Source organism: Bombina bombina, chromosome 5 (genome assembly GCF_027579735.1).
Source record: "Bombina bombina isolate aBomBom1 chromosome 5, aBomBom1.pri, whole genome shotgun sequence".
Lineage (NCBI taxonomy): Eukaryota > Metazoa > Chordata > Amphibia > Anura > Bombinatoridae > Bombina > Bombina bombina.
Window position 1 is genome coordinate 481,430,130 of NC_069503.1, and position 12,548 is coordinate 481,442,677.

General features: G+C 43.9%; 1 protein-coding gene across 1 annotated transcript in view; it reads right to left on the minus strand.

Annotated features, from left to right (window-relative positions):
* The window catches only part of LOC128660493 (uncharacterized), a 300,304-nt gene that overhangs the window by 206,305 nt on the left and 81,451 nt on the right, over nucleotides 1–12,548 (minus strand). The window contains exon 5 of the mRNA XM_053714380.1: nucleotides 6,607–6,693. Coding sequence (XP_053570355.1) covers nucleotides 6,607–6,693 — 87 coding nt within the window. The remainder of the gene's footprint in view (nucleotides 1–6,606; nucleotides 6,694–12,548) is intronic.

Sequence of the window (12,548 nt, forward strand, 5' to 3'; positions counted from 1 at the left end):
TGAGTGGTAACAGAACTCTTTTCCATGTTCACTTTCCACCCATGCGACCTCAAATGCTAGAACTATCTCTGTATGAGACTTTGCATTTTGAAAACTTAACGCCTGTATCAGAATGTCGTCTAGGTACGGAGCTACCGCTATGCCTCGCGGTCTTAGTACCGCCAGAAGCGAGCCCAGAACCTTTGTAAAAATTCTCTGGGCCGTAGCTAACCCGAAGGGAAGAGCTACAAACTGGTAATGCCTGTCTAGAAAGGCAAACCTTAGGTACCGATAATGATCTTTGTGAATCGGTATGTGAAGGTAGGCATCCTTTAAGTCCACTGTGGTCATGTACTGACCCTCTTGGATCATGGGTAGGATTGTTCGAATAGTTTCCATCTTGAACGATGGAACCCTTAGGAATTTGTTTAAGATCTTCAGGTCCAAGATTGGCCTGAAGGTTCCCTCTTTTTTGGGAACCACAAACAAATTTGAGTAAAAACCTTGCCCTTGTTCCGTCCGCGGAACCGGGTGGATCACTCCTATTACTAAGAGGTCTTGTACACATCGTAGAAAAGCCTCTTTCTTTATTAGATTTGTTGATAACCTTGACAGATGAAATCTCCCTTGTGGAGGAGAAGTTTTGAAGTCCAGAAGGTATCCCTGAGATATTATCTCCAATGCCCAGGGATCCTGGACATCTCTTGACCAGGCCTGGGTGAAGAGAGAAAGTCTGCCCCCACTAGATCCGTTTCCAGATAGGGGGCCCTTTCTTCATGCTGTCTTAGGGGCAGAAGTAGGTTTTCTGGCCTGCTTGCCCTTGTTCCAGGACTGGTTGCCTTTCCAACCCTGTCTAACAAGTAGCAGTCCCTTCCTGTTTTGGAGCGGAGGAAGTTGATGCTGCTCCTGCCTTGAAATTACGAAAGGCACGAAAATTAGACTGTTTGGCCTTTGATTTGGCCCTGTCCTGAGGAAGGGTGTGACCCTTACCACCAGTAATGTCAGCAATAATTTCTTTCAAGCCAGGCCCGAATAAGGTTTGCCCCTTGAAAGGAATATTAAGCAATTTAGATTTAGAAGTTACATCTGCTGACCAGGATTTTAGCCATAGCGCTCTGCGCGCCTGGATGGCGAATCCGGAGTTCTTAGCCGTGAGTTTGGTTAAATGTACAACGGCATCCGAAATAAATGCATTAGCTAGCTTAAGGGCTTTAAGCTTGTTCATAATCTCATCCAATGGTGCTGTGCGAATAGCCTCTTCCAGAGACTCAAACCAGAATGCCGCCGCAGCAGTGACGGGCGCAATGCATGCAAGGGGCTGTAATATAAAACCTTGTTGAACAAACATTTTCTTAAGGTAACCTAATTTTTTGTCCATTGGATCTGAGAAAGCATAACTATCCTCCACCGGGATAGTGGTACGCTTGGCTAAAGTAGAAACTGCTCCCTCCACCTTAGGGACCGTCTGCCAAAAGTCTCGTGTGGTGGCGTCTATTGGGAACATTTTTCTAAATATCGGAGGAGGGGAAAAGGGCACACCGGGTCTATCCCACTCCTTGCTAATAATCTCTGTAAGCCTTTTAGGTATAGGAAAAACGTCAGTACACACCGGCACCGCATAGTATTTATCCAGCCTACATCATTTCTCTGGGATTGCAACCGTGTCGCAATCATTCAGAGCCGCTAACACCTCCCCTAGCAATACACGGAGGTTCTCGAGCTTAAATTTAAAATTTGACATTTCTGAATCCGGTCTCCCCGGATCAGATCCGTCACCCACAGAATGAAGCTCTCCGTCCTCATGTTCTGCAAATTGTGACGCAGTATCGGACATGGCTCTCGTGTCATCGGCGCGCTCTGTCCTTAACCCAGAGCTATCGCGCTTGCCTCTTAACTCAGGCAAATTAGATAATACTTCTTTCATAACATTAGCCATATCATGCAAAGTGATTTGTAAGGGCCTTGATGTACTTGGCGCCACAATCTCACGCACCTCCTGAGCGGGAGGCGAAGGTACTGACACGTGAGGAGAGTTAGGCGGCATAACTTCCCCCTCGTTGTCTGGTGATAATTTCTTTACCAGTAAAGACTGACTTTTATTTAAAGTAACATCAATACAATTGGTACACATATTTCTATTGGGCTCCACATTGGCTTTTAAACATAATGAACAAGTAGATTCATCTGTATCAGACATGTTTAAACAGACTAGCAATGAAGGCTAGCAAGCTTGGAAAAAACTTTCAACAAATTTACAAGCAATAGAAAAAACGCTGCAGCGCTTTTAAAAACACAAAAAACTGTCACAGTTGAAATAACAATGAACTAATTCAGTTATACCCAACAATTATAGCAGTAAATGTATGAATTTAGCAGAGGATTGCACCCACAAGCAAACGGATGATTAACCCCTCAATACCCAAAAAACGGATAATCAATTTAAGATTTAACGCTTTTATCACAGTCAAACACACTGTCACAGGTCTGCTGTGACTGATTACCTCCCTCAAAAATGAATTTTGAAGACCCCTGAGCTCTCTGGAGACGTCCTGGATCAAGGAGGAAGAAGCAGGAAGACTGTGCTAGAATTTTAACTGCGCAACAAGGCGCTAAAAAAGGCCCCTCCCACTCATATTACAACAGTGGGAGACCTGTTACAACGGTTTCTATGCAGAAATATACATCAGCCATATGGAAAAAAATCATGCCCAAAAAGATTTATCACCAAAGTACCTCACAAAACGAATAACATGCCAGTAAACGTTTTAAAACAACTTTCCAGTGTTATGCAAAGTTATCACTAAGCCTGCTACCAGTCGCTTCTACTGCAGTTAAGGCTTATACATTTATTTCAGTATTAACAGTATTTTCTCAGTCAAATTCTAGTCCCTAGAAAATAACTCAACTGCGCATACATTTATCAGCCTGATACCAGTCGCTACTACTGCATTAAAGGCTGTACTTACATCATATGGGTAACAGCAGTGTTTTCTTAGTCAATTCCATTCCTAGAAAATATTACTGCACATACCTCATTTGCGGGGAACCCCGCATGCTATTCCCTTTTCTGAAGTTACCCCATTCCTCAGAATGTGCGAGAACAGCCAGTGGATCTTAGTTACGTCTGCTAAGATCATAGAAAACGCAGGCAGATTCTTCTTCTAAATACTGCCTGAGAGAAAAAACAGCACACTCCGGTGCCATTTTAAAATAATAAACTTTTTATTGAAGAATAATTAAGTAAAAAAAACTCCTATCTCCTCTCGCGACCTCCTTTGTTGAGACTTGCAAGAGAATGACTGGATATGACATGTGAGGGGAGGAGCTATATAGCAGCTCTGCTTGGGTGATCCTCTTGCAACTTCCTGTTGGGAAGGAGAATATATCCCATAAGTAATGGATGACCCGTGGACTGAACACACTTAAGAGAAAGTTAAACTTGTATTTGGGACTAAGGAACATTTTTCCAAATTTACCTTCCACCTGTGATTACTCAGGAAAGATAACATATCGGTATGGGATCTTGCATGCGGTAAGGATGGCACTTGGACTAAGATGTTGTCCAGATAGGGCGCCACTGCAATGCCCCGTGGCCGAAGTACCGCCAGCAGAGACCCCAGAACCTTTGTAAAGATTCTGGGAACCGTGACCAGACCAAAAGGAAGAGCCACGAACTGGAAGTGTTTGTCCTGGAAGGCAAACCTTAGGAACTTGTGATGGTCCCTGTGAATAGGAACATGTAGATATGTGTCCTTTAAATCCACTGTTGTCATAAATTGACCCTCCGGGATCAATGGAAGAATGGAACAAATAGTTTCCATCTTGAAGGACGGTACCCTGAGAAATTTTAGACTCTTGAGGTCTAAAATTGGTCTGAAGGTTCCCTCCTTTTGGGAACCACAAACAGATTGGAATAAAAACCCTGACCCTGTTCCTGTATTGGAACGGGAACAATCACTCACAGGGCGGAGAGGTCTCCTACACAATGTAAGAACGCCTTTTCTCATTGTATGGTATGCAGATAATCTTGAAAGCAGAAACCTGCCGCTGGGAGGAAAACTTTTGAACTCCAATTTGTATCCCTGAGAGACTATTTCTATTGCCCAGGGATCCTGAACGTCCCACATCCAAGCTTGAACGAAGGAAAGTCTGCCCCCTACCAGATCCAATCCCGGATCGGGGGCATGCCCTTCATGCCGTCTTGAACTCAATCGCAGGCTTCTGGAAATGTTTACTTTTATTGCATGACTGGCTGGGTCTCCATGTAGGCTTGGAGATTGTTCCTGCTTAGAAGAGGAAGAATTTCCCTTGAATTTTCGAAAGGAAGAAAATTACTCCGTCCTTTTTGTTTGTTTCTATTATCCTGAGGAAGATGACGACCCTTACCCCCCGGTGATCAGAGATAATTTCCGTCAGGCCAGGTCCAAACAAGGTCTTCCCCATGTAAGGAATAGCTAGAAGCTTAGACTTAGAGGACACATCCGCAGACCAAGGATTTAACCATAAGGCTCTGCGGGTTAGAATAGAGAAACCCAAAATCTTAGCTTCCAGCTTAATAATTTGAAGGGAAGCGTCCGTAATAAAAGCATAATAAGCAATAAGAAGCATCTTTTAGATATAGCTCTTTTTCTCCCTCCCGTCTATAAAGTATTAGATTGTGGGATCTTTGTCATATCAGACTGTCAGCCATGAGATTGATGAAAGGAACTGCATGAAAGAAGCGCGCAGGGACGAGAGGATCCTGTACTAGTGCTGCTGTTCAAGCTTTTGGGAGACGTCAGAGAAGGAGGAGTCCGGTGGCCATTTCAAAACAGCTAGATGAGATCTAGTAAGTGTATTTTCGGCTAAAGTTTATTTAGATGAAAATTGGGCTAGAATTTGATGTAAAGATTGTTAATTAACTAATCTAAATAAGTAAAAGTAATTTTTGGGTTGACTGTCCCTTTAACGATAGGCTCATTCAGAAACTGAAAAATACATCTGAGCAATACGCAAAGGCCGCAATCCTGTAACGAAAGGCACATCACTCAGGAACAGTTATACCCACGGGGAACTGTAGAGGCCCACCTCAAGGCGGAAGGCCCGGGACAATAGGGCACGAGCACATTCTGAAATAAACGTCTAGACTCTGCAGACGAACAATCGCCAACATTATATGGAAGCGTAAACATGCTGCAACCTCCGGGGGGGACACACGCCACCCTGCATGAAGGAACCATAAGCTGGGTTACCCGCATGTGTAGAAGTATGAATTGGTAGGGTACTCGCCTCATGGAGGATGGCCCAGAGGCGGATGGCTCAGCAGTCCCTCGATTCCCCAATCCTGAGGAACCAGGCACTCTCCTATGGCATACGGAACAAATCTGGTTGACATGTGTCAACGAGGCCAATCTGGATTCGTCACCGGACACAGAATCTGAAACTAAATAGTCTTGGTATCAGAATCATCTCTCAGCATCAGAATCCTCCATAACTGGAGAGAGGATATATAAATATGAACTAAAGTAGTAAAAACAAAAACAGCACCTGACACCCCGAATGGCTGAGGCACTCACCACCTCCTATGACCAGACCCCTGCCGGTTAGAATATCTCCTTCACCACATGGTCGGGAATGCGGAAGTTGGAAACTGAACCACGCCCGAACACAAGGTGAACCATACAGTCCAAAAAAAAAAAGCGCGCCCAACCAAAAGGCTGTGTAACTTCCAAAGGCCAAAGTTCCAAACCACGAACACGTAAACATCACACATAAGCAGGTTGAATCACAAACATGATTATAAACCCTCAATTCCAAGATACTAACAGTTTCACTGACCCTTATGTCATAGTTAAGCCCGCAAGGTGTGGTAGCCTCTCTGGAAAACATTCACATTACATCTATGATAAAGTAAAATCAAACGATCTTACCGGAATCTAAACCGTGGAACAGGAACACGGCCCTTCAAGTGTGACGAATAGTGGCATCACCTCCGCCATGGACTTGAGAGAAGAAAACAGGCAGCGGAGCAAAATTAGACAACGCCGATTGCTTGAGGAGCTGTTAATACGAGTCGGGATTGTTTCGCAGAAAGAAACTCCCTGCATCTCCGGACTCTAACTTTCATCCAAGCCCTCACTGAGAGACTGAGGACTACTTAAAACTCCTGTCCTATGCCAAAGAGTACTACCCTCCATAAGAGACTAAAAAGCAAAAGTTAAAAATTCTGACACTTGTCTGCCAACTTCCTGGGACAAAAGGCAAAGAATGACTGGGGGGGATGAGTGGAGTGGGAGGAGTATTTAAGCCTTTGGCTGGGGTGTCTTTTCCTCCTCCTGGGGGGCAGGTTCTTATTTCCCCAAAAGTAATAAATGCAGTTGCGGACTCTTCATTTAAGAAAAGAGCTCTGTGTAAGTTTTTTTTAACTAACAGCCTGATATGGAGTAGTGCAGCAGAGTAAAAGTGCCAACGTTTCCTGCATGTGTCATACTTTCTGCAGAAATGCAGCATTTTCTATGATATCACAGATCGCTGCATTTTCTATGATATCACAGATCGCAGCATCTTCTACCTTGGGGATAGAACTACTACCAAAATATAGGTTAGAGCTTTTTACACCATAGCCCCAAGTATACCAAACATACATACCAAGGATTGCCCCCCGTTCATTGGGGCTGAGGTTGCAGAAATCTTTCATAGTATATTGTGGTGTGTCCTTTAACGCCTTGAGGTTAGCTAAAAAAAAAATCAAAAAAAAAAATCATAAATTAACTTGTCACTTGCTTTTAAACAAGGACATTGTTATAGTATGTTACAGCATAAGACACCAGACTAAACTATAATTATGTATATTCAAAACACACAAACAAAATAGCAGTAAAGCTATTACAGCCATCTCTCAATTAACCAAGGAGGCTGTATTATAGGACTGTATCTTTCTGTTTTTGCTTACATTTTCAGTCATGTAGTAATTGTGGCAAAAAAAAAAAAAAATATTTGCGGGCTTAATGGGACAGTCTAGGCCAAAATAAACTTTCATGATTCAGATAGAGCATGCAATTTTAAACCATTTTCCAATTTACTTTTATCACCAATTTTGCTTTCTTCTCTTGGTATTCTTAGTTGAAAGCTTAACCTAGGAGGTTCATATGCTAATTTCTTAGACCTTGAAGCCCACCTCTTTCAGATTGCATTTTAACAGTTTTTCACCACTAGAGGGTGTTAGTTCACATATTTCATATAGATAACACTGCGCTCGTGAAGTTATCTGGGAGCAGGCACTGATTGGCTAGGCTTGCAAGTCAGTCAAAAGAACTGAAAAAAGGGGCAGTTTGCAGAGGGTTAGATACAAGATAATCACAGAGGTTAAAAGTATATTATAACTGTTGGTTATGCAAAACTGGGAAATGGGTAATAACAGAATTTATGCTTACCTGAAATTACTTTCTCTTGCGGTGTATCCAGTCCACGGATTCATCCTTTACTTGTGGGATATTCTCATTCCCTACAGGAAGTAGCAAAGAGAGCACACAGCAAAGCTGTCCATATAGCTCCCCCTCTAGCTCCACCCCCCAGTCATTCGACCAAAGGTTAGGAAGAAAAAGGAGAAACCAGAGTGCAGTGATGACTGTAGTTTAAACAAAAAAAAAATTTACCTGGCTTAAATGCCAGGGCGGGCCGTGGACTGGATACACCACAAGAGAAAGTAATTTATCAGGTAAGCATAAATTCTGTTTTCTCTTGCAAGGTGTATCCAGTCCACGGATTCATCCTTTACTTGTGGGATACCAATACCAAAGCTTTAGGACACGGATGAAGGGAGGGAACAAGACAGGTACCTTAAACGGAAGGCACCGCTGCTTGCAAAACCTCTCTCCCAAAAATAGCCTCTGAAGAAGCAAAAGTATCGAATTTGTAAAATTTGGCAAAAGTATGCAGTGAAGACCAAGTCGCTGCCTTACAAATCTGTTCAACAGAAGCCTCATTTTTGAAAGCCCATGTGGAAGCCACTGCTCTGGTAAAATGAGCAGTAATTCTTTCAGGAGGCTGCTGGCCAGCAGTCTCATAGGCCAAACGGATGATGCTTTTCAGCCAAAAGGAAAGAGGTAGCAGTCGCTTTCTGACCTCTCCTCTTACCAGAATAGATAAACAAGGAAGAGGTTTGTCTGAAATCCTTAGTTGCTTGTAAATAGAACTTTAAAGCACGAACTACATCAAGATTGTGTAATAGACGTTCCTTCTTCGAAGATGGATTAGGACACAGAAGGAACAACTATTTCCTGGTTAATATTCTTGTTAGAAACAACTTTAGGAAGAAAACCAGGCTTTAGGAAGAAAACTACCTTATCTGCGTGGAACACCAAGTAAGGTGAATCACACTGTAATGCAGATAATTCTGAAACTCTTCGAGCAGAAGAGATAGCTATCAAAAACAAAACTTTCCAAGATAACTTAATATCCATGGAATGTAAAGGTTCAAACGGAACCCCTTGAAGAACTGAAAGAACTAGATTCAAACTCCATGGCGGAGCCACAGGTTTATAGACAGGCTTGATTCTGACTAAAGACTGAGCAAACGCTTGAATGTCTGGTACCTCTGCCAGACGCTTGTGTAACAGGATAGACAAAGCAGATATTTGTCCTTTTAAGGAACTAGCTGACAATCCTTTCTCCAGTCCTTCTTGGAGAAAGGACAATATCCTGGGAATCCTAATCTTACTCCATGAGTAACCCTTGGATTCACACCAACAAAGATATTTCCGCCATATCTTATGGTAGATTTTCCTGGTGACAGGCTTTCTAGCCTGAATCAGAGTATCTATAACTGACTAAGAGAACCCACGCTTTGATAGAATTAAGCGTTCAATCTCCAAGCAGTCAGACGTAGAGAAACTAAATTTGGATGCTTAAACAGACCTTGTATTAGAAGATCCTGCCTCATTGGCAGTGTCCATGGTGGGACAGATGACATATCCACTAGGTCTGCATACCAATTCATGCGTGGGCACGCAGGCGCTATCAGAATCACCGAAGCCTTCTCCTGCTTGATTCTGGCAACCAGACGCGGGAGGAGAGGAAACGGTGGAAAAACATAAGCCAGACTGAAGGATCAAGGCGCTGCTAGAGCATCTATCAATACCGCCTTGGGATCCCGGGACCTGGACCCGTAGAGAGGAAGTTTGGTGTTCTGACGGGACGTCATCAGATCCAACTCTGAGGTGCCCCATAGCCGAGTCAGCTGGGCAAATACCTTCGGGTGGAGTTCCCACTCCCCCGGGTGAAAAGTCTGACTTAGAGAATCCGCCTCCCAGTTGTCTACTCCTGGGATGTGAATTGCTGAGAGATGGCAGGAGTGATCCTCCACCCACCTGATTATTTTGGTTACTTCCGTCATCGCTAGAGAACTCTTTGTTCCCCCCTGATGATTGACGTAAGCTACAGTCGTGATGTTGTCCGACTGAAATCTGATGAATTTGGCCGCCGCTAGTTGAGGCCATGCCTGAAGAGCGTTGAATATCGCCCTCAGTTCCAGAATGTTTATCGGGAGAAGAGTTTCTTCCCGAGACCATAAGCCCTGAGCTTTCAGGGAGTCCCAGACCGCACCCCAGCCTAACAGACTGGCGTCGTTAGTTACGATGATCCACTCTGGCCTGCGGAAACATATTCCTTGAGACAGGTGATCCTGAGACAACCACCAGAGAAGAGAATCTCTGGTCTCCTGGTCCAACTGAATTTGAGGAGACAAATCTGCATAATCCCCATTCCACTGTTTGAGCATGCATAGTTGCAGTGGTCTGAGGTGTATCCGAGCAAGAGAGACTATGTCCATTGCCGCAACCATTAGTCCAAATGTCTCCATGCACTGAGCCCCAGATGGCCAAGGAACGGAATAAAGAGCTCGGCAAGTAGTTAAGAGTTTTAGCTTTCTGACCTCCGTCAGAAATATTTTCATTTCTACCGAGTCTATCAGGGTTCCTAGGAATGGAACTCTTGTGAGGGTCGAGAGAGAACTCTTTTTGATGTTCACCTTCCACCCGTGAGACCTCAGAAAAGGCCAATACAATCTTCGTGTGAGACTTGGTTCTTTGGAAAGTTGACGCCTGAATTAAGATGTCGTCTAGGTAAGGCGCCACTGCTATGCCCCGCGATCTTAGAACCGCCAGGAGGGACCCTAGCACCTTTGTGAAAATTCTGGGAGCAGTGGCCAACCCGAAAGGAAGAGCCACAAACTGATAATGCTTGTCCAGAAAGGCGAACCTGAGAAACTGGTGATGATCTTTGTGGATAGGAATGTGCAGATACGCATCCTTTAGATCCACGGTAGTCATATATTGACCCTCCTGGATCATTGGTAAGATTGTCCGAATGGTCTCCATCTTGAATGATGGGACTCTGAGGAATTTGTTTAGAATTTTGAGATCCAGGATTGGTCTGAAAGTTCCTTCTTTTTTGGGAACCACAAACAGGTTTGAGTAAAACCCCAGTCCTTGTTCTGCAATTGGAACTGGGTGGATCACTCCCATTGTATGTAGATCTTTTAGACAGCGTAAAAACGCCTCTTTAATTGTCTGATCTGTAGAACCTTCCCCTTGGAGGCGAGTCCTTGAATTCTAGAAGGTATCCCTGGGCTACAATCTCTAATGCCCAAGGATTGTGTACATCTCTTGCCCAGGCCTGAGCGAAGAGAGAGAGTCTGCCCCTTACTAGATCCGGTCCCGGATCGGGGGCTACCCCTTCATGATATCTTCGTGGCAGCTGAAGGTTTTTTGGCCTGTTTACCCTTATTCCAGCCCTGGTAAGGTTTCCAGTTTGCCTTGGGCTGTGAAGCGTTACCCTCTTGCTTTGCAGCCGGAGAGGATGAAGAGGGGCCGTTCCTGAAATTGCGAAAGGAACGAAAATTAGCTTTGTTTTTTTTTTTTTTTAAAGGCTTTGTCCTGAGGGAGAGCATGGCTTTTTCCCCCGGTGATATCTGAAATAATCTTTCAATTCAGGCCCGAATAGGGTCTTCCCTTTGAAAGGAATGTTCAAAAGCTTGGATTTAGACGACACATCGGCCGACCAGGACTTTAGCCATAGCGCCCTGCGCGCCTAAAATGGCGAAAACTGAATTTTTCGCCGCTAACTTAGCTATTTGGAAAGCGGCGTCAGTGATAAGAGAATTAGCTAGCTTTAGAGCCTTAATGCTATCCATAATTTCCTCATATGAGGTCTACGTCTGGAGCGAGTCTTCCAGCGCCTCAAACCAGAAAGCAGCTGCAGTAGTTACAGGAATAATGCAGGCAATAGGTTGGAGAAGAAAACCTTGTTGAACAAAAATTTTCTTAAGTAAACCCTCTAATTTTTTATCCATAGGGTCTTTAAAAGCACAACTATCTTCAATTGGTATGGTTGTGCGTTTAGCTAGTGTAGGAACAGCCCCCTCCACCTTAGGGACCGCCTGCCACGAGTCCCGCATGGGGTCAGATATGGGGAACATTTTCTTTAAAACCGGAGGGGGGACAAAAGGGACACCTGGCCTATCCCACTCCCTAGTAACGATATCCGCAATCCTCTTAGGGACCGGAAAACGCATACGTGTAAACAGGGACCTCTAGGTACTTGTCCATTTTACACAATTTCTCTGGGATCACCAAAGGGACACAGTCATCCAGAGTAGCTAATACCTCCCTAAGTAAAACACGGAGGTGTTCTAGTTTAAATTTAAAAGCCAATGTATCTGAATCTGTCTGGGGAGGAACCCTTCCTGAATCAGAGACTTCTCCTTCAGACATCAAATCCCTCGCTCCCACTTCAGAGCGTTGTGAGGGTGTATCGGATACGGCTACCAAAGCATCAGAATGCTCATAATCTGTTCTTAAAACTGAGCTATCACGCTTTGCAGGTAACACAGGCAGTTTTGATGATAAGGCTGTAAGAGAATTATCCATGACTACCGCTAAGTCTTGTAATGTAAAAGGGTTAGACGCACTAGAGGTACTAGGCGTCACTTGCACGGGCGTAACTGGTTGTGACACTTGGGGAGAGGCTACCCTCGTTACCTTCTGTCTGAGAATCATCTTGGGCCACATTCTTAAGTGCAACAATATGATCTTTAAAGTGTATAGACATATCAGTACAAGTGGGACATATTCTGAGAGGGGGTTCCACCATGGCTTCTAAACACATTTTACAAGGATTTTCCTTAGTGTCAGACATGTTTAACAGACTAGTAGAGTACACAAACAGACTTGGAACCACTTTAATCAAATAAAAAACACAATTTGAAAAAAACGTTACTGTGCCTAAAGAGATAAGAGCATACAACTTTACAAAACGGTGAAAAATGCAGCAATCTTTCTGAAATTGTATGTAGCTAAAGCCTTAATAAGATTGCACCCCAAGTTTCAAAACGATTAACCCCTTAATGCCCAAACCGGAGCAGCCTAAAGCCAACACCTGGTTAAATCACTACAGCACCTTGCCACAGTCTTTCTTCAAAAAGAAGTCAAAACTGAAGAACTCTGAAAAATGCACGGAGTTCCAAAATATCGATTGGTAATCTTGCCTCCTGAGATTTCCAAACCCCTAGTGCTGACAGAGATCCCCAGACA